The sequence below is a fragment of the Belonocnema kinseyi genome, chromosome 8 (genome assembly GCF_010883055.1).
Source record: "Belonocnema kinseyi isolate 2016_QV_RU_SX_M_011 chromosome 8, B_treatae_v1, whole genome shotgun sequence".
Taxonomy (NCBI): Eukaryota; Metazoa; Arthropoda; class Insecta; order Hymenoptera; family Cynipidae; genus Belonocnema; species Belonocnema kinseyi.
In genome coordinates, this window is record NC_046664.1 from 21,417,935 (window position 1) to 21,438,923 (window position 20,989).

General features: G+C 26.8%; 1 protein-coding gene across 1 annotated transcript in view; it reads right to left on the reverse strand.

Annotated features, from left to right (window-relative positions):
• The window catches only part of LOC117178860 (E3 ubiquitin-protein ligase TRIM9), a 600,032-nt gene that overhangs the window by 20,656 nt on the left and 558,387 nt on the right, over window positions 1–20,989 (reverse strand). Inside the window, exon 5 of the mRNA XM_033370368.1 lies at window positions 4,987–5,141. Within this exon, the coding sequence (XP_033226259.1) occupies window positions 4,987–5,141 (155 nt within the window). The remainder of the gene's footprint in view (window positions 1–4,986; window positions 5,142–20,989) is intronic.

Below are 20,989 nucleotides of genomic sequence, written 5' to 3' on the forward strand. Positions count from 1 at the left end.
ACGAAATTCAAATGCTGGCAATTGTAAAAAAATGAAAATTGATGTTTGAATTTTTAATTTCCTTAAATTTTCAACAGTTAAAAATACAACAGTTAAAGATTCTAAAAAACACAAATTCACCTGTTAAAAATGAAGAATATTGAAAATTTAGAAAAATTCAATTATGAAAAATGTGCGAAATTAAAAGTTAAGAATTCAATCTTGAATTTGTCTTAATTTTGAACAGTTGATTCAAGAAAAAAGGAACTCATTTTTCAATAAAAATTAAGTGTTAAAAATGTTAAATTTACATAATTTTACATAAAAATTTAATAAATAAAAATTTTAATCCGCAGAAAAAAAAATCGGAAAAATGCTTTTTTCGAAAATTGATCGTCATTGGCATATAATGTTTTGACAAATTAATATTTCTACTTATTTGGTTTTTACTCATAGGAATTCGCGAGATTTCATGCTATCAAATGCGAAATTATGGAATGTATAAATTTTATTGAAGGGACCCCATAATAAGCGAATATTAAGGAGGGTCTTATGGGCTTTATTAATATCGCGATTCTCCTTTGTATCATGTTTGTGAAGCGGGAGGAATTCAGCATTTAGGGTTACTCACCCTATCTCGAGAAACCCATAACTCATGGGGTTCCCGATTGTCTAAGTTTCAATGTTTCGATAATATTCAAATCGCATAATTCTATGGGGATCTAATTTTTCAAATTGTCGTTTATCAATTCTCAGTTTGGCAATAGCTTCTTCCTTTTAATCAAATCAATTAATTTTTTTCTTTAACCCTTAAATGGCATACTGGGTGTAAACACCCAGCGATTTATTTGCGCTTAAACAAAACGTACCAAATTCAAGAAAATGGAACATTTAGCGCCAGACTAACAAATGAAATGAAAACCTATTTTTCTATGTAATTTTCATATAATTTTGATTTTTATAATTTTTATACGCAGTTTAGGATCAATAAAACCGTTTAATCACGCAAAGTACGGTGTTTCATTTTTCTCTGATTTTGAAGCTTTTATTTTTTAGAATAAATACCTTCTTTGGAAAGAGCACTATAATAATCATTTTATTTTTGAAGCGCCGTATCTCGGAAGTATTGAAGTAAAATTTTAAGTAAAAATATCAAAAACTTAAAAAGTTATGAGTTTTAGTGTGAAAGAAGTCATTTTTTTTCCAAAAAGTATTTTTTTTAACTACTTTAAATTTCAAAAAAGGTTATTAAACCTTTTTATCCTTAAAGTAGATAGATTAAACATGTTTATTTGTTTTTCTTGTACAAAAATATCTAATACTGCCGACACAGCACACGTTTGAATACCCTTGGGTACCCAACACCCAGTATGCTCTTTATGTAATTTTACGGAAGTGTGCCCTTCAAGGGTTCAATTAAGAGAAAAATTAAAAATTTTTACTAACAAATTTAATATTGGCATTAATTTCATCAGGATTGCTATTGAAGTTTTATTTTAAAATTCCATAAGATTTCCAGGTTCTTCAGGTATACTTTCGAAAAAATTCTAATTCTAATTTTTAAAAGATCGAGTAAATTAAATCAAATTTTAAAACGTTCTACTGATTGCAAATTAATTTAACAATCATTTCTTCTAAAATTAAAATTAAATAAAAATTTAAAGCACTTTTTAATTATCGTTAAATACCAAATATTTATTAAATTATTATAATAATATTTTTTGTAAAAAAAATCAATTTCTACAAATTGGAAATTAAAAGTTTGTGGTAAAGCACCTAAAAATTGCAGCAACCCTCTTTCTGTTATTGAAAAATTAAATGCGGGACTGTTCCAAGTTTGAAGCTATTAATAATTAAAAATTAAACATTGAAGAATGGAATAAATTCAAACCTAAATAATTAATATTTTATGAATCTGAAGCTTTCTAAATTAGATAATCTACTGAATATAAAATATTAAAAAGTGCACAATTCAAAAGTAGAAGTGACAAAAATTTGAAAAGTTTATTTCGAGGTCACCAAACACAAAAATTGGACGATTCGAAATATGGAAATTGACCCAATTATACATTTTCCATTTGAAATTGTACAATTATACAATTTTTAACAATTTAGTTTTTAAACCAGATAGTTTTAAAATTGCCATGTAAAAGTTTAACATTTTTAATTTTGCAAAACTAAGCGACGGAAAATATTAAAATTGTCACATTTCTGAATTTTAAATAAAAAATTGTACATTCTACAATATGGAACATTTTACATTGTAATCCAGTTTTTGAACTTAAATGTATTAACTTAAAATGTATTTCGAATTATCGATCATGCAAGATTGATCGATTGGAAAAATTGAGATTGTCTTATTTATATATTTTTAATCTAAAGTGATAAAATTGTCCAATTTGAAAGAATTTGTACAAGACTGAGTGAATTAAAATATTTGTATTGTTTCGTTTGTACACTTTCTATGTAAAATTGTACGATTGTAAAATTCAAGATTAAGAGATTGAAACTATTGAAATTCTCTCATTTCTAAATTTAAATAAAAATTTTTCACATTATATAATTTGGAATATATGTAATTTTGAGACACACAGTTTTTGAATTGAATTAATAATATGTTTTTAAAATTTTTAATTGTGGAAGATTGAGCGATTGAGAATATTGAAATTTTCTCATTTCTACATTTTAAATGAAAAATTTTCTAATTTGAAAGAATTTGTGCAGTATTGAGTGAATAAAAATATTTTTGTTGATTTATTTATACATTTTCTATGTGCAGTTGTACAATGGAAGATTGAGCTATTCGTGCACGACTGACTGATCTAAAATATTATGTTTCCGTTTACACTTTTCCTATGTTAATTTGTACAATTGTACAATGCAAGATTGAGTGATGGAAAATATTTAAATTATCTGATTTCTAAATTTAAAATAAAAAATTGTTACATTATACAATTTAGAATTTTTGCAATTTCAAGCCAGACAGTGTCTGAGCTGAAATATTAAAATTTACTTTCAATTTTTAATTGTGCAAGATTGAGGGATTGAAATACTGAAATTCCCTCATTTCTTAATTTCAAATAAAAAATTTGTACATCATACAATTTAGAATATTTTGGATTTGAAGCCAGAGATTTTTTAACAGAAATATAAATATTTACTTGCAATTTTTAATCACGCAAGATTGAGCGATAGAGAATATTAAAATTGTCTTATTTATACATTTTTAATCTAAAATTTTTAAAATGTCCAATTATGGAAGAATTTATATTTGGCTCTCAATTTGAAATTGTGCAAAATTGAGCGACCAAGCATATTTTAATTGCAATGCAAGATCGAGCGACTAAAAATATTGAAATTGTCTCATTTCTAAATTTTAAATAAAAAATTATTATATTATAGAATTTTGAATATTTTGGATATCAAGCCAGACAGTTTTTGAACTGAAATATTAATATATACTTTCAATTTTTAATTGTGTAAGATTGAACGATTAAGATTATTGAAATTGTATTATTCATACATTTTTAATGTAAAATTAGGAAATTGTTCAATTTGCAAGAAATCATTTTTGTTCCTTAATTTATTATTGTGGAAGATTGTGTGACTAAACACATTTTAATAACAATTCAAAATCGAGTGATTGAGAATATTGAAATTGTTTAATTTATGCATTTTTAACATAAAAATAGAAAATCATCCAATTTTGAAAGAATTTATATTTGGCTCTCAATTTGAAATTATACAAGATTAACATTTTTTAATTACAAGGCAAGAGTGAGTGATTGACAATATTGAAATTAACTTATTACTAAATTTTAAATAAAAAATTATTATATTATAGAATTTGGAATATTTTGGATTTTAAGCTAGACAGTTTTTTATCTGAAATATTGATATGTACTTTCAATGTTTAGTTTTGTAAGATTGAGCGATTGAAAATATTGAAAATGTATCATTTATACATTTTTAATCTAAAATTATGAAATTGTAAAATTTAAAAGAATTTATATTTGGCTCTTAATTTGAAATTGTGCAAGATTAAGTGATTAAAAATATTTTTATTGTTTTATTTATATATTTTCTATGTGGAATTTTACAATTGTACAATCTAAGATTGAGCGATTGACAATACTGAAATTCTCTCATTTCTAAATTTTAAATTGAAAATTGTTACATTATAGAATTTTTAATATACTTCATATTAAACGAGACAGTTTCTTATCTAAAATATTATTATGTACTTTCAATTATTAATTGTGTAAGATCGAGCGATTAAAAATATTAAAATTGTATCATTTATACATTTTAAATTTAAAATTGTAAAATTGTGCAATTTGGAAGAATTTATATTTGGCTCTCGATTTGCAATTGTGCAAAAATGAGTGACTAAACATATTTTAATTACAATGCAAGATTGAGCGATTGAAAATACTTAAATGCTCTCATTTCTAAATTTTAAATACAAAATTATAACATTCTACACTTTGTAATATTTGTAATTTGAAGCCAGACAGTTTTGGAACTGAAATATTAATATGTACTTTCAATTTTTAATGGTGCAAGTTTGAGCGATTGAAAATATTAAAATTGTCTCATTTTTCAATTTTAAATAAAAAATGTTACATTGTCAAATTGAAACATCTAAGATTTTCAACCACACAGTTATGGAACTTAAATATTAATTCTTTTAATTTGCAATTGTGCAAGACTGAGTGATTGAAATTATATAATTTGTCTCATTTATGAATTTGTAATCTGAAATTATACGATTATTTGAAACAATTTAGGTTTTGAAAAGTATAGTATTTAAAGCAGATCGTTTTTCAACTAAGATATTAAAACTTTCAATTTGAAATTGTACAAGATTGGGCGATTGAAAATATTGAAATACTCTCAATTATAAATTTTCAATCAAAGTTGGTAAAACTGTATATTTTCGAGAAAAATACTTCTAAACCAGACTAAAAAAATTAAATAAAAGAATTTGTAAAGATATAAACTTACCCTAAATTCTCCACCGCATCCGTCGTCCAATTCCAGAAGATATCCTTCAATTGCAGGTCCTCGCTGACCACAGACAAGAGGTGGCTGCCAGGCAATGGTGACGCTGTTGTTTTCGGCACTGCATTCTTCGGGAACAAGAAGCGGTGCTCCTGGGGCTAAAATTCCAATTCAATTAGAACTTGCGACCTTTCTTGGGAAAACTCAATTAACGACTAGGACTTCACCAAAGAAATCAATTCAACTCCCGACTATTCACACCGGAACCACCTTTGTAGAATACAATCAGAATAGTCTTACATTATTATTATCATTATTATCACTATTATGAGCACAGAACCTCCTCCACTAAGTTTGCATGCGGTTGCTTCCTATCCCTCTTTATAGAAACTTATCATTTAATTGTCATTTAATTTCTTAATTTATTCAAAAACAAAATGTTTTTGGCACAACTGAAAAATCCTAAAAAACAAAAATTTCTGTGTTTTATAGTTATAATCTTTAATTGTAAAAAAATTCCTCTCTAGGTCTTCTAGGATTCGAAACCAGGTCTATAGATAACCGGTCAGGAGTTCTAATCCACTAACAAGTAAAGGTGGCGAGATGTGCGTCGCCAATTCGACTGAGGCTTCGCAGGGGGAAAATACATAAGAATCTACTAGTTTTGTATTGTTCTCTTAGATTCAACGGGAGTTCAGTCCATTAGGTGAAAAAATACGCACCTAAACGAGTTTCAGGTACTTACACCCTGCAAAGCCCTATTTGAATTGGCGATGCATATCTATGTTATACATTGCTCTATTTCGTGTCAAAATACTTCCGGAATTTTGATTACAAAAAATTGCTTTTTCAGTAACTTATAAGAGAAGTTCGCAAGATGTGCGTCGCTTGTAAAATGGGACTTCACAGGGTGGAAGTACATTAAAATTTACTAAATGCGTATTTTTTCCTTCGAACCAATGGGTCTAAAGTCGGATCAAAAGACAAAATACGAACCTAATGAACTTTCATGTACTTTCACTCTGTAAATCATCATTTGAATCAGCGACGCGCATTTGCAAATTGTCTCATTTGGTGTCAAAATACCCCTTGAATTTTGATTTTAAATAATTGTTCATGTCAGTAGCTTACAGAGTAAGGTTGCGAGATGTGCGTCGCCGATTCGACTACGGCATCAAAGGATGAACATCCACTAGGTGCGCATTTTTTCCTTCGGCCCAATGGGTCTAAATTTCATTAAATCGAAAGCAAAAATACGCACCTAATGGACTTTTATGTACTTCCAACCTGTAAAGCCTCATTGGAATTGGCGACGCAAATCTGCTGATCATCCCATTTGGTGTAAAAATACCCCCTGAATTTTGAATAAAGAAAATTGCTTATTTCAGTAGCTTACAAGTAAAGGTCGAAAAAATGTGCGTCGCTGGTTCAAATATAGGTTTAGAAGGAGGAAGTGCATGAAAATCCATTAAGGGCGTACTTTTTCCTTCTGTCCAATGGGTCTAAATTCCATTGGGCGAAAGAAAAAATACTCACCTAGTAGATCTCCATGTACTTTCACTCTGTAAAGCTCCAGTCGAATCAGCGACGCACATCCGGCGACCTGCCATTTTAAGCTACTTAAATAAACAATTCTTTGAAATCTAAATTTAGGAGCCACTTTTACACCAAATGGAACAATTTTTAGGAGAGACATCGCTATTATTTACATGTTATATAATATTTTATTTACAAATGCCATAATCTACCGATTTTACTAAAGAGAATAGAAAGAAAGCAGTTATTTGAAAACACACACCAAAAAGCAGCTTGAAGAAGCAAAACTCTTTTCTTACCATACGAAAAAGTTTTCTTACTATTATAGTTTAACTCAATTATTTATTAATTTACAAAACAGAGAAAATAGAGAAGGATACAGATATTAAAATCTTATATCTGACGCTTTAATTTGATCTCTTAATATATCAGATAAAAGGTCGACAAAATGGGTTTCATAAAGTTTTCCCCTAAACCCAGTATAGTTTTCTTCGCTTTTTCTACTTAAAACCAGTCACCCAAATATTGAGCAGCTGGTTCACGAGGAGAGTTTCGTGAACGGCTATTCCGAATTTCGGACCGGAAGTTTGAAATTTTATGTTCCGAACTCACAACTTTTATTGATTCCTCAGAAGTAGAACAATCGTAAATTCGAAAGTACCTTCGTAAAGTAAAATTTGACAAAAAAAAAGGGAAAGAAATTACTTTGGATTAAATTTATTTTAAAAGACGTAATTATTTCAACAAATCTTGGGTTGGGATGCAACAAATTCGATAAAATTCGAAAGATTTTTTCGAATAATAATAATAAGTAGCAAGAAATATTTTGGATTCAAGCTTTGAAATTCCAAAACAAAATTTCAAAAGTAGAAACCATTTATAAATACTATATTTAACTGAAAAAAATTCGAAAGAAAAATTATTCGCAAGAATTTGAATCTGAATCTAACAGGAAGAATTTTCTATAAAAAAAGAATACTTTAAAAGAAAAAGGAAAATTTTCGAGCCAAAAAGAATAATCTACAAAAAAGCAAGGAATTTTTAACCAAATAATTGAATTAAAAAACAATGTTTAATTTTTAACAATAGGTATTTTATCAACCTACAAATGTATTTAAAAAATATATAAATTTGCATCTAAATAGGTTTTTCTATGAAAAAATATAAATTTTCAATCTTCATGAAGAATTTTTGTGTCCAAAAAGACGAACTTTTACGAAAGTTAAATCTTTAGCTAAAAAATACGAATTTATGATGAAAAATTTTATTTTTAAAACGAAAACAAAATTTCTTGACAAAATATCACAATCTTGAACCAAAAAGGTAAATTTTCAATTTAAAAGAACGAACTTTCCATCCAAAAAGACGAATTTTCTATAAAAGAGTTGAATTTTCAAACCAAAAATATAAATTTGCAACACACAAAAGCTTTCTTTTCCACCAAAAAATTACTTTTAAACTAAAAAAAAAGTTCACTTTTCAAGTAAATTATTCAATTTTTAACACACCAGGACAAATTTTTAACTTATTAGTTAAATTTTGAATATATAAAGGTGGATTTTCAAGCAAGTCGTTCAATTTTGAACGAAAGAAAGAGAAATTTTCAATAGAATTTAAATTTTGAACTAAGCAAGACGAATTTTCAATCTAAAATGGAAACTTTTCTATCTAAATAGATGAATTTTGAATTAAACATTTCAATTGATGATCAAAATAGTTGATATTTTAAGAAAATAGATAAATTTATATTAAAATAATTGAGTTTTAAAGAGAACATTTCCATTTTTAACCAAATAGTTGAATTTTCATTCTTAAAGCAAAAATTTTCATCTAAAATGTTCATTTTCAACTGAAGGCATGACGTTTGATTTAAAATAGAAAATTAAAAAAATAAGAATTTTTTATAAAGAATAGCTGAATCCTAGACAGAAAAAATTTTTAATCCAAAAGTTCTATTTATAATTTAAAACATAATATTTGCACGGATAGAAGAATTTTTAAACCAAAAATATGATTTTGCTACGTATACGTATTTTCCTCTCCAACTTTCCCTAAATCCCTAATTCCCCTACTCCACCCTCACATCCCCCTTCTGCAACATTTCAATCTTATTCCTAAACTACTTCTCTTCCCCTCTTTTCCCCAGCCAACATGTTCCTTTTCCTCGTTCTCTTCCCAGCCAACAGTTCCCCTATCCTACTAACTCTTATTTCTAAGCCTCAGTTTCTAACATCCCCTCTTCTTATTTTTCCCGATTTACCCTACTTACCCCCTTCTCAATTCCTCTTACACATACTCTTTTCCATCTCGTCCTTTCCTCTTAATTTCCCTAACTGCCACTACCCAAATAACATACCCCTTCGACTACTTCCCTTCCCCAGACATAACTTCCCCCTCTACTCACCTTGATTTCTAAACCTCACTTTCCAGAATCTTCTCTCATCGTTTCTCCTCATTCAACCTGCTTCACCTCCCCTTAATTCCTATTTATTCCCATACCCTTTTTCCTCACTTCCTATCATCTCACTTTCGCTAACTACCATTACCATCATTTAGCTCACCCGTGGCTGTGAAACTCTAAAAATAACATTAATTTGCAGCAAGAAGCTCTAAATAGGATATTAATTGGACTCCATTGTCTAGAACGTAATTTCATTCTCCATCGGTGTGCTTGAAAGAACACAAAAGAGGAGAAAATAGAAAGGAATGGAGGAAAAAGAACAGGAATGAAAATAAGGAATACAAAGAAAAGCTAAAAATATCTGGAGAATAAGGGAAATGAGGTGAGGTGGCTGGGAGGCTTGATTGTCAATTGAATATTCATTTATTCAGTTTATAAACAAGGGGATTGTTGATTGGCCTTTATACCCAACAGAAGCAACCAATACTAGAGCATCTTTTTAGTTGTGTATTCTCCTTGACATTCGATTACTAAGAAAAATAAGTCCTATTCGAAAAAGCTCGGTGGAAGCGTTTTCATGTTTTCCGTGGTCTACTCTTGGTATCAAGAGCTTTCCAGTACTCGTGTACTTAAGCTCGTTCATTCCCATTCGACCGGATATACGACAAATAGTATGGGAATTTTATGGCGGTTGGAAAAGTGGAGAGTTTGTAGGATACGAAGCTAACGAGGGCACGGAAATTGATTGGTTCTAGAAGAGAAATTCTAAATCCGTACCCCCCCCCCCCCCCCCCCCCCCCCCCCGCCTCCATCCCTTTACCACTCTTCACCTCCTTTCTACTTTACCGAGTCCCTTCTGTAAGTTTAGTGCATCAAATTTACGAAGGTAGCTCAATGTAATCAGAATTTGAAAGCATTACCTGAAAGCTCGGAGAGGGAGGGATTTTTCTATTTTAGTAAAAGAAATAAATGTCAAATTGAATTTGATGATTAGCAATTTAAGACATTCACTTGTATACAATTTTAATCTACTTGTAATCCAATTAATTCGAAGACATTTAGGCGATCTGATTTTTATCATTATTTTAATTTAATAAAAAAATCTTTTTTATTGAACTATTATTATAATTATTATTTAATTCAACTTACAGTCCAGAGCAATCCAAGCAATTCGAAATAATTTACACAGGTAACCTAAATGGTTTTGAGCTTTTCTTTTTGAAATTTTAATTTTTTAATTAATTTAATAAATAGAAAATTTAACTATTCCACTTTTAATGAAAAATTGTTCTTTCCTAGTTGAAAATTAATGTGGGTAGTTAAACATTTGTCTTTTTTCGTAGTAAATTAATCTTGTTGGTTAAGAATTCAGGTTTTTAGTTCAAAATTGAACTATTTAGTGAAAAAATAACTGGACAAAGTAAGTTTGGTCAAAAGGAACACTTTGTAGAAAATGTAACTACATTGTTGAAAATTATTCTTTTTGTGGGAAATTAATTTCTTGAACTGAAAATTTAACTATTCACATTTCAATTAAAAACCTATCATTTTTGATTAAAATCTGAATTTATTGGTTGAAAATTAATTTTCTTTGGTTTGATAACTATTTTCTTTGTCTTCAAATATAACTATTCAATTTTTTACTGTAGTAGAAAATTAATCTTGGTTAAGAATTTATGTTTTTAGTTGATAATTTAACAATTTGGTGAGAAATAATCTACTTTGTAGAAAATTTAAATTTATTGTTGAAAATGATTTTTTTGGTTTAAAATTTATTTTTTTAACTGAAAATTTAACTATTCACATTTTAATTGAAAATCTATATATTTTAATAGAAAATGGAATTTCTTAATTGACAATTAATTTTCTTTGGCTTAAAAAATTAATTTTTTTATTTAAGATGCATTAGTTTATTTAAAAATTCATCTCTTTTTTTGAAAATTAAACACTTTTGCCAAAAAAAAATATTCAGTTGAAAACTTCATTCGTTAAGTTGAAAATGTAATATGCTATTCTTGAATTGCATTTATCTGATTTATTTAAGAATTTAACTAACTATTGAAATTTTTATTCGAAAATAATTTTTTATCTAAAAATTTAACGAATTACTTTTCAGTTTAAAATGCATCTACTGAAGTTTAAAATTTACTTTCTTTGTTGAAAATTTGTTCTCATTGGTTTGAAAATTTTCTTTAACTGAAAATTTAACTATTTCACTTTTTGTGAACAGGTGGCCTTTCCTAGTTAAAAACTAATGTTTGTTGTTAAAAATTTGTATTTTTTAGTGGAAAATTAATGTTCTTGGTTAAGAATTTATCTTTTCAGTTAAAAATTCAACAGTTTTGTGAGAAAATAATCTACTTTGTAGAAAATTTAACTATATTGTTGAAAATTATTTTTTTTCTAATAAATTTTTTAACGGAAAATTGAACTATGCACATTTAAATTGAAAATCTATCTCTTTAATTTAAAATTGTATTTCTTGTTTAAAAATTAATTTCTTTAACCGAAAATTTAACTATTTTTTTTTTAAATTCTAATTCAATCTTCTGTAGTAGAAAATTCGATTGTTTTATTGAAAATTAATGTAATTTGTTAAAAACTTGTCTTTTTTCATAGAAAAATAATCTTCTTGGTTAAGAATTATAAAACATGGTACTTTTTCTTAAAAGTTTATCTTTCCTAGTCAAAAATTAATATTCGTTGTTTCAAATTCGTCTTTTTTAGACGAAAATTCTACTTTCTTTATTGAAAATTAATTTTTTAAACTGAAAGTTGAACTATTTACATTTCGGTTAAAAATTAAATTTCTTGGTTGAAAATTCTTTTCTATTTAAGAATTTAAATAGTAATTAAAAAATTCTTGTATTATATTTTGTTGATAATCCTTCTGTTTTCGTCAATATTTAAATTGTTTTGATGACAAATTCAATCATTTTGTTGAAAATTTATCTTTTCTTAACTTAAAAATTAATTTTTTTAACTGAACTTTGAATATTCCATTTTCGATTTTTATATATTCTTTTTTTGGTTAAAAATTTACATATTTTTTAGTTTAAAATTAATTTTCTTTGTTGAAAATTCACCTTTTTAATTTAGAATTCGTTTTCCTTTGTTAAAAACTGATTTTCTTTCGGTAAAAATTTAACTATTCCACTTTTGACTGTAATTTTATCTTCCTGAGTTCAATAATCGACTATTCTCTAACGAAAATTGAAAAATTTTGTAACGAATTTCACCATATTGTCGAAAATTAGTTTTTTCTTTTTTTATACATATAATTTTTTTAACTAAACATTTCTCTATCTCATTTGAGATTGTAAATTTATTTTTTTTTAGTTGAACGTTTATGTCTTAAACTATTTCGTTAAAAATTGTTTTTTAAATTGTTTATATATAGTTGTATATAAAAATGAATTTCTTTGTTTAAAATCTTTACTTTTCTTCGAAAATTTTTTTTTTATGTAAAAAATCTATTTTTTAATTTTGAAATGTAATTATTCTGTTTGTTGATTAGAAATTTAGGTGTTTTTGGTTGAAAAGTCAACTGCTTTGTTGAACATTAGTCTTTTCGGTTCAGAATTCAAATATTTTAGTGAAAATTTAACACTATTTTGAAAATGTTACCACTTCGTTGAAAAATCGTTGGTTTTTAGTTGAAAATACAATTTTTATCTAATAATTTAACTATTTCAATTAAAGATTCACCAATTTAGTTCAGAGTCGATTTTGTTGAAAAACTGAAAAATTCTAGTCTTTATTGCCAAATTTTTTGTGTGTAAAATATTATGTTTTTCAATTAAAAACCGCAGCTATTTAATTTTTTGTAGAAAATTCGTATTTTTCCGTAATAAATTAATATTCTTAGTCAAAAATTTAAGTTTTCTTTGGATTATTAAACTGCTTGATTAAGGATTCATCTTTTTCTATATAAGATTTTTTAATTCTTCAAAATTGTGCATTGTTCAGTTTTGAACATTTCAATTTAAAAACTTTCAATCACTAAGAAAATTTTATTTAAAAATCGTAAATAACCGGGAAATGTCCAAAACTTATTTTTTATTTATAATTGTTGACGCTTTTTTATAATTTTTTTGTTATAAAATATTTTGCATACTTTGGTAACATTTTATTAAAAAAATGTGTAAGTAAAATTGAATTAAAACTCATTCTAAAATTACAAATAAACTCATTATTTATTTTTTCAATAGTCATGTTATTCTTTTAATATGATGTGGAGCTTTACTTTTTCTTGGAATATTTTGCTACGATTATATTAAAGCGTTTTGCTTATGCGTCATTTTTTAAAAAGGACTGCTTTGTCTCAGTTGAACAAAAGCAGCCGAAAATGACAGCAGCAAGATCATTTATCATCCGAAGGAAATTTCTTTGCTGTCCAAGAAGATTTATTCCCCAGGTCTCGAATTCGTATATTTGGCATTGTAATTTATTCTTTGTTCTAACGTGAACCTTATCGATCCAAAAAAAACTTCGATAAATACTAGGCAAAAAATTTATTTAAAAATTAAAAAACAGCCTAAAAAAGTTTAATTTTGGTTCCTTTATCCCTTTGTGAAATTTAAAATAGATTAATCAATATCTTGAGGTTCCACGGAGCCAAAATAAATTTGAAAAATTCGTCCTTCGAGTTAAAAAAAAATCTCAAAGTGAATTTTTTCCTAGATTACATTACATGACTGATTTTCAGAAATCTTGTGAAATTTCTATACTTCCAATTTTTCTAGAGTATCATCTCGTCTTTATAACCCTAAAAACTAAAATAATTTTTTAAATCTTTACAAACAATCCTAAAATTTTTTTGAACACAGAAACTTTCTCGCATTCAAAATTAAAAAAAAAACAGAAGATTTTTGCAATTAGAATTAACAGAACCTGACTGAAGATTTAAACAATCATAATCCTCAGAATTTTGCAAATTAAAAAAAAAACAGTTTAAAAATGGATTTTTAGTGAATTAATAGAACCAAATCAGAAAATCTGATTATTTTTCTTTGAAAGTTCATTCTTTTTCTTCATAAAATTTTTTATTAAATTTTAAATTAAAAATTGCTTTATTTTGTTGGAAATTCTTCCATTTGATTGACATTTTTATCCTTGGCTAAGAAAATTTCATTTGAATAAAAATTCAACTATTTTGTTAAAAATTCATCATTTAGGATTGAACATTCATCTGGTTCTGAAAAAAATTAATCTTTCTTGGTTAGAAATGAAATCATCTAATTAATTTTTATCTATGTAGAAAAAATTAATTTTTCATTGAAAATTCACATTTTTGGGCTGAATATTAACAATTACATTTTTAGTTAAAAACGTAACTCTCTACATTGAGAATTAAACTCCTTGGTTAAAAGTTGAAATATTATTTTAAACATTAATTTTTTTAATGAAAATTTACAGTTTTAGATAAAAACTCTATTTCTGTTGGTTCCTATTCTTCTTGTTTAAAAAAGTAACTATTTGTTTAAAAATTAATGTACTTTTTTTTTTTATTTTCTGGCAGAAAACCAATCTTCTTGGTTGATTCAATTCGACTATTTGGTCAAATACTCATGTGTAAATAAATGTAATCTTTTTTGGTTAAAATGCAACTGTATGGTTAGAAATTAATTTGTTTTGCGCAAAAATTAAATTTTGTCTCGCAAATCCAGATTCTTTAATCATAAATTTAGCTGCTTTGTAGAAAATACTTATTTTTTGCTCCAATATTCAACAATTTGGTATAAAATTGAACTATTTGGTTGAAAATGTAATATTGTTAATAAAAATCTTTTTTTATTGAAATAATTATAACATTTTTTCGAAAATGTCAATAGTTTATTAAAAATTCATTGATTTAGTTAAAAATTTATAGTTTTAGTTGCAAATTTGACTATTTTATTGGAAATTAAACTGATTAGTCGTAAATGAACTGTTTTGTTGGAAATTAATATTTTTTGTTTGAAAATGCACCTGCTTTATAGAAAATTCTTCTTTTTCAGGTAAGAAATTAATTTTCTTTGTTGAAAATTTAACAATTTAATCAAAAATGTGTGTATGAATGGAAAATTAATCTTTTTGAAAGAAAACTAATCCTTTAAATTTAAAATCCTTTTGATTAAAAAATTCTTACCATTTGGTTCAATCCAAGATTTTTTTTTTAATTTTAAATAAAAAATTTTCAATAAAAATTCAACTACTTGCTTGGAGCTTCAACACCTTTGTCCACATTCGCGGATAAAATGAGAAAATAGTGTCTTTAGTATAACTTTTTTTTAAGTATCGAAATAGTGAAATTGCTTCAAAAAAGTGTCAAATAGTGTCAAGACTATCTTTAGTTGGAAGCCTGGGTATAGACTATTTCTCAATAACTTATTTAATTAATAACAAGATTAATTACATTGATTACAAAATGATTAAGAATGGAAAATTAATTTTTTTAAATTAAAAATGAGAAATGTGACGATAGTAGAGCCTGAATACAAACAAGATAGATGTGCCAAGTGCATTTGCTTCTCCGAATGATTGGAACTGAATCCGTTAGAGAATCAAAATCGATATCTGTGGACGATGCATGATAAATTTCGTAGTCCTCTGAGAGAGAAGCTGGCTGGCCAGATCTCGATCACTTCTACTGTGACCACTATATTATCACCACTGGACATCAGTAGTAACGGTAGAGATATAGTCAGACACATCATGCTCTTTAACACTGGTGTCAATGTACTTTTTTTCAAATGTTAAAAATTTCAGGAATTTAATATTTTCCCAGCTAAGTGTATGCCCTCACCCCCCCCCCTCCTATGCCTTAAAAAAAGCTTACTTATGAGTTTTGAGTAGATTAAGAGTAGTTGTAAAATTCCTCTTGCTTTTCAGAAACAGTTCTGGCCACTCTCACACACACAAATTAAGAAAAAAGCCAGCTCCCACCGATAAGATTTTTTAAAACGATCCATTAGTTCCAAAAGATTTCTGAACTTTTTGAAGAAATTTGGTTAGAGCATTTAGAAGGTCTAATCAGAGCCCCCCCCCCCCCCTCCTCACCTGAGAAGTTTTATAAAAGAATTCTTGTATCAATTTCCGATTAAACCGAAGTTTAAAAACTATTAAGAAATTGTAGGTGTCTTGGAAGTGTTACAGAAATATGGGTGGGGGGGGGGCTCTAATTAATACTTGGAACTCCTAAAATTTGCAATCCATTGGATGTCTTCAACGTGCTGCAGTTTTTGTATTGATATAAAAGTATTATACGGGATTTATACAGAACTTTTGCAGAGTCATACGAGTTTTCTAGAGAACTCTTTTAGTTGGTATTGGGAGCAGAATTCGAATCAGAATTCCTAGAAATCCTGGAAATTTTGTAATATTGGAGGTCTTAAAAGTGCTGTAGTTTTTGGATTTTGAGTTTATAGAAAAGTGTCATACGAGTTTTTCAGAGAACTCTTTTACTTGGGATTTAGGAAGAACTCTAATCAGCATTGCTGGAACTCTTATAATTCAAATACTGTTTGCCATATTCAGTATGCTTTATTTTTTGGTATTTTTTTTTTTTGATTGAAGAGTAGTGTGAGAGTTTTTTTGAGGAGGGGGCAGAACTCTAATCATAATTCCAGGAACTCTTAAAATTTGAAGTGCTTTTTGTATCTTTCAAGTGATGTAATTTTTTGACTTTGGGTTGACCGTAGAGTGGTGTCAAAATTTTCTTATAAAATATTCTGGGGGTACAGAACTCTAATTAAAACTCCTTTTAGATATGGATTTGTACTTTATACGATTACTTTAAATCATCTAAATAATAATTATATTCAAAATGTGTAATAATTGAAAAAATATAAAAAATGAAAAAATTTAGATGTCTTTTAAGTAATGTGGTTTTTAAATTTTGGTTTTATAGAAAAAGTGTTATACGAGTTTTTGATAGAACTGTTTCGTTCGGGATTGGGGACGCAACTCTAATCAGAATTCATGAACCTCTTAAAATTCGAACTCTGTCGGATACCTTCAGAGTTCAGTAGTTTTATTTTATTCTAAGGTGACCAAAAGGTCTCACAAAAGTTCTTTATAGAACTCATCCAGGGAAACAGAACTCTGATTGGAATTTCTGGAACTCTAACATTTTTCAATTACGAAATTTTAAAAACTTAACTTTTTGGTTTTTTATTTATTCAAAAGAGGAGAGCATGAATTTAGGCCCCCATTTTAAAAAAAAGACTAACAAATATATAAATAATTAATTTAAGACACTTTAAATTTATTCTATGGGAAAGAAATGCCTAACAATATGAAGACTCAGACAAGCTTTCTACATTTTCTTGAGCTTCTAGAAGGAAAAATCACCATTCGGTGGAAAAAGGGTACATTTTGATAAGAAAAGTCGTGACAGAGTAGGAAAGAGCAAAACCACGACAGTGTAAAGAAATCGATAATACTTAACGTCGAGTCGCGTGAAAGTTTATCGCTTGGAAGCAAACAGAGTCACCTCTATAAAAACGTACGTTAAGTGGAAGAATAAGTTCGCGAAACGCCAGTGCGAATTACTTCGATCATAAAACAGGGAAAAGAGATCGGCTTTATTCAAAAGCGCATAGACCTCTCTCTTTTAAATTTTTATATTAATTTTAATATGCAGGATGGCCGCAAAACATTATTTTCAAAATTTCCCGACTTTTCCCTCACTAACTTTTTATTGTTCCTTATCACTAATATTTAAAAACAAAATTCTAACCTTATCACATTTTTAATTATGTGACAAATACTCTTTAGAATTAAAATGAATTCGAAAGAATTTGATTCGTAAGACTTCAAAACGATTCAAGTAAGATTCAAAAGAATTCAAGTGAATCAGAAAATAAATTCAAAAATATTGAAAATTCATTAAATTCAGTAAGTGTGAAGAGATTTTAGAAAAGTTTATGGGGATTTAAAAGAATTTGATAGAATGCTTGAGAATTCTAGAGGTGTTAAGAAAACTTCATTGACTTGAATTTATTGAATTTAGAAGAATTCAAGTGAAGTAAAAAATTCAGAAAACTGCCAAAGAATTGAAGAGAACTCCAAAGAATTTCAAAGAATTGAAAATAATTCAGAATAAATTAATAAGAAATTAGCTTCAATCTGAAATGAATTTAAATGAATTCCAAAAATTATTTGAAAATTACTTAAAATATCTGAAACCTTTTGTAAGCCCTTCAGAAGGTTTCAAATGACTAACACCCTTTAAAATTGAATAGCATTCAAAAGAATTTTATTGAAAAGACTTTAAAACAATATAATTTAAATTCAAAAAATGGATTTAAAAAAATTCAAAAATAATACAAATTCGTTATATTCAGTAATCTTGAAGTGGTTTCAGAAAAATTTAAAGGAATTCAAAAGAATTTGATGAAATGCTTAAGAGCTAGAGTTAAATTGAGCGCATTCAGAAGAATTTAAATGACATACAACATTTAAGTGAATATCAAGGACTTCAGAATAAACTGATAAATTCTAGGTTCAATTCCAAATGAATTCAAATGAATTGTAAAAATCATTTTAGAATATCTTCAAATAATTGAAACCTTCTTAACAATTGTTAATAATTAATACTCTTTGAAATTGAAAAGAATTCAAAAGAATTCAAAAGAATTTGATCAATAAAATTCCAAAATCATTAGAGTTAAATTCAGAGAACTCTAATGAATTAGAAAAAATCCAAAAGCATGAAAAATTATATCTATTCAGTGATTTTGAAGTAAAATTCAGAAATTTTCAGGGAAAATCAAAAGGATTAGATAAAATGCCTAATAATTCGAGTTGAATTAATCAAATTTAGAAAAATTCAAGTGAAATAAAAAAACTTTAAGGGATTCAAAAGAATTAAGGAAAAATTAATAAGAATTAAGTTTAAATTCGAAATGAATTAAAATGAATTGCAAAAATCATTAAAAAGATTCTCCGAATATTTGAAGCCATTTGAAGGCCCTTCAAAAGGTTTCAAATAACTAATACTCTTTTAAATTGAAAAGAATTCAGAAGAATTTAATTAATAAGACTTCAAAACTACTAGAGTTAAGAATTCAAATGAATGAGAAAACATTAAAAAATATGAAAAATTCATTAAATTCAGTGATTTTGAAACAGTCTCAGAAAATTTTAACGGAATTTAAAATAATTTTATAAAATGCTTAAAACTTCGATTTGAATTTCAAAAATGTAGAAGAATTCAAATAATTTAAAAAAAAAATAAAGATAATTTTTAAGAATTAAAAAAAATTCCAAAGAATTTAAAAGAATTCAGTTTAAATTCGAAATGAATTTAAATGCATCGCAAAAATCATAAAAAAATTTCTTTCAATTTTTAAAACCATTTTAAGGTCGTTGAAAAGTTTTTAATGACTTCATACTCATTAAAATTAAACAGGACTCAAAAGCGTTTGATGCATAAGATTTCAAAATAATTCAAGTTGAATAAAAAATAATTCAAATGAATGAGAAATGAGTGAATTGCAAAAATCATTTAAAAAGTTCTTCAAATGTTTTAACCCTTCCAAAAGCCCTTCAAATTATAGAAAATTCTCTCTTTTTTATTTAAATTAAAAATAGGATTTATTATCACTGTCAAAAAGTGAAAAAAACATGCCCCTCGAGAGAAGAAAAATTTTCCCTTCGTTTTATGGAAATCTGATTAAATTTTAAATTAAATCTGTTTTGTAATCGATTTAGCATACCAAGAACTAGAAAGTTCATCCTTACTTTTAGTTTAAATTAAAACTTTTCGGGTTAAGATTTATTAAGTAAATGACATAAAAGAAAATTCAAATATTAAAAAAATTATTGAAAATTTTATTCTTGATCCTGATCCAAAGTTTAAAAAATGTGCCCCCGGAGCGAAAAAAACTTGCCCTTATTTTCTCGAAACCTAATAATTTTTTGTAATCGAAATTTGTTGGTATCGATTTAGCAACTCAATATCTAGAGGTTCAACTTTCTCTTTTTTAAAAATGAAATTTAAATTTTTTATCATTTTCTAAAGTTAAAAAAATATGCCCCTCGAGCAAAGGAAAACCTTCCCCTTCCATTTTTCCGTAACCTAGTAATCTTTTGTGATCAAAATTTTTTGGTATCGATTTATCAACTCAATACCTGGAAATTTAACCCTCACTTTTTTTAAATTGAAATTTGGATTTTTTATCACTTTCTAAAGTTAAAAAAAATTGCCACTCAAGCGAAGAAAAAACTTTCGTTTCCATTTTCCTGTAACCTAAAAATATTTTGTGATTAAAATTTTTGTGGGTCTTTTCAACAATTTTATACTTAGAATAAGAATTCTAACTTTTTCTTTAAATTGAAAATTTGATTTTATATTACTGTCCAAAGTTGGAAAACGTGCCTTCATTTTTTTGAAAACTTATAATACTTTTTTTCAAACTTTTTGGGAATAGAATTATTAACTAAACAGCATAAAAGAAAATTCACATATTTAAAAAAATTAAAAATTTCATTTTTTATCATGGTCCACAATTAAAAACATGTACCTCTAAAGCGAAAAAAAATCCTCTTCAATTTTCTCGAAACTGAAATATATTTTTAAATCAAACTATTGAGGTATCAATTTAGTAAAATAGTATCTAGGAATAAGATTCTTAGTTTCTTTTATATTGAAATTTTTATTTTTTTACTAATTTAAAAGTTCGAAGAACGTGCCCCTCGAGCTAAAAAAATATTTTCTAATCATTTTTTTGAAAATTCAATTAATATTTTTAAATCAAACTTTACAAGGTTCAATCACTAATTCATCTGGAAAGTATTTTCTCATTTAATTATTAAATTTAGCCTAAATAATTTTATCTGGAAAGGCTGAATGTCAAAGAATAAAGAATACTTTTCCCCATTTTCAAAAAGTGCTTTAATCTGCTTTCTGGAGAACCAACTAGACCTAAAAACGTATCTTTCCTTTGCACAGCTGAATTTTAATTTTAATTGACGTCCTCCATTCTGAAAAGAGTCAGGTGTTCTGATCAGCGTCTTTTTTTGCGGACGTCATATCTCGCATTTGTATTTGCACTCTCCTCACTAGGAGCTTTGTATTTAATT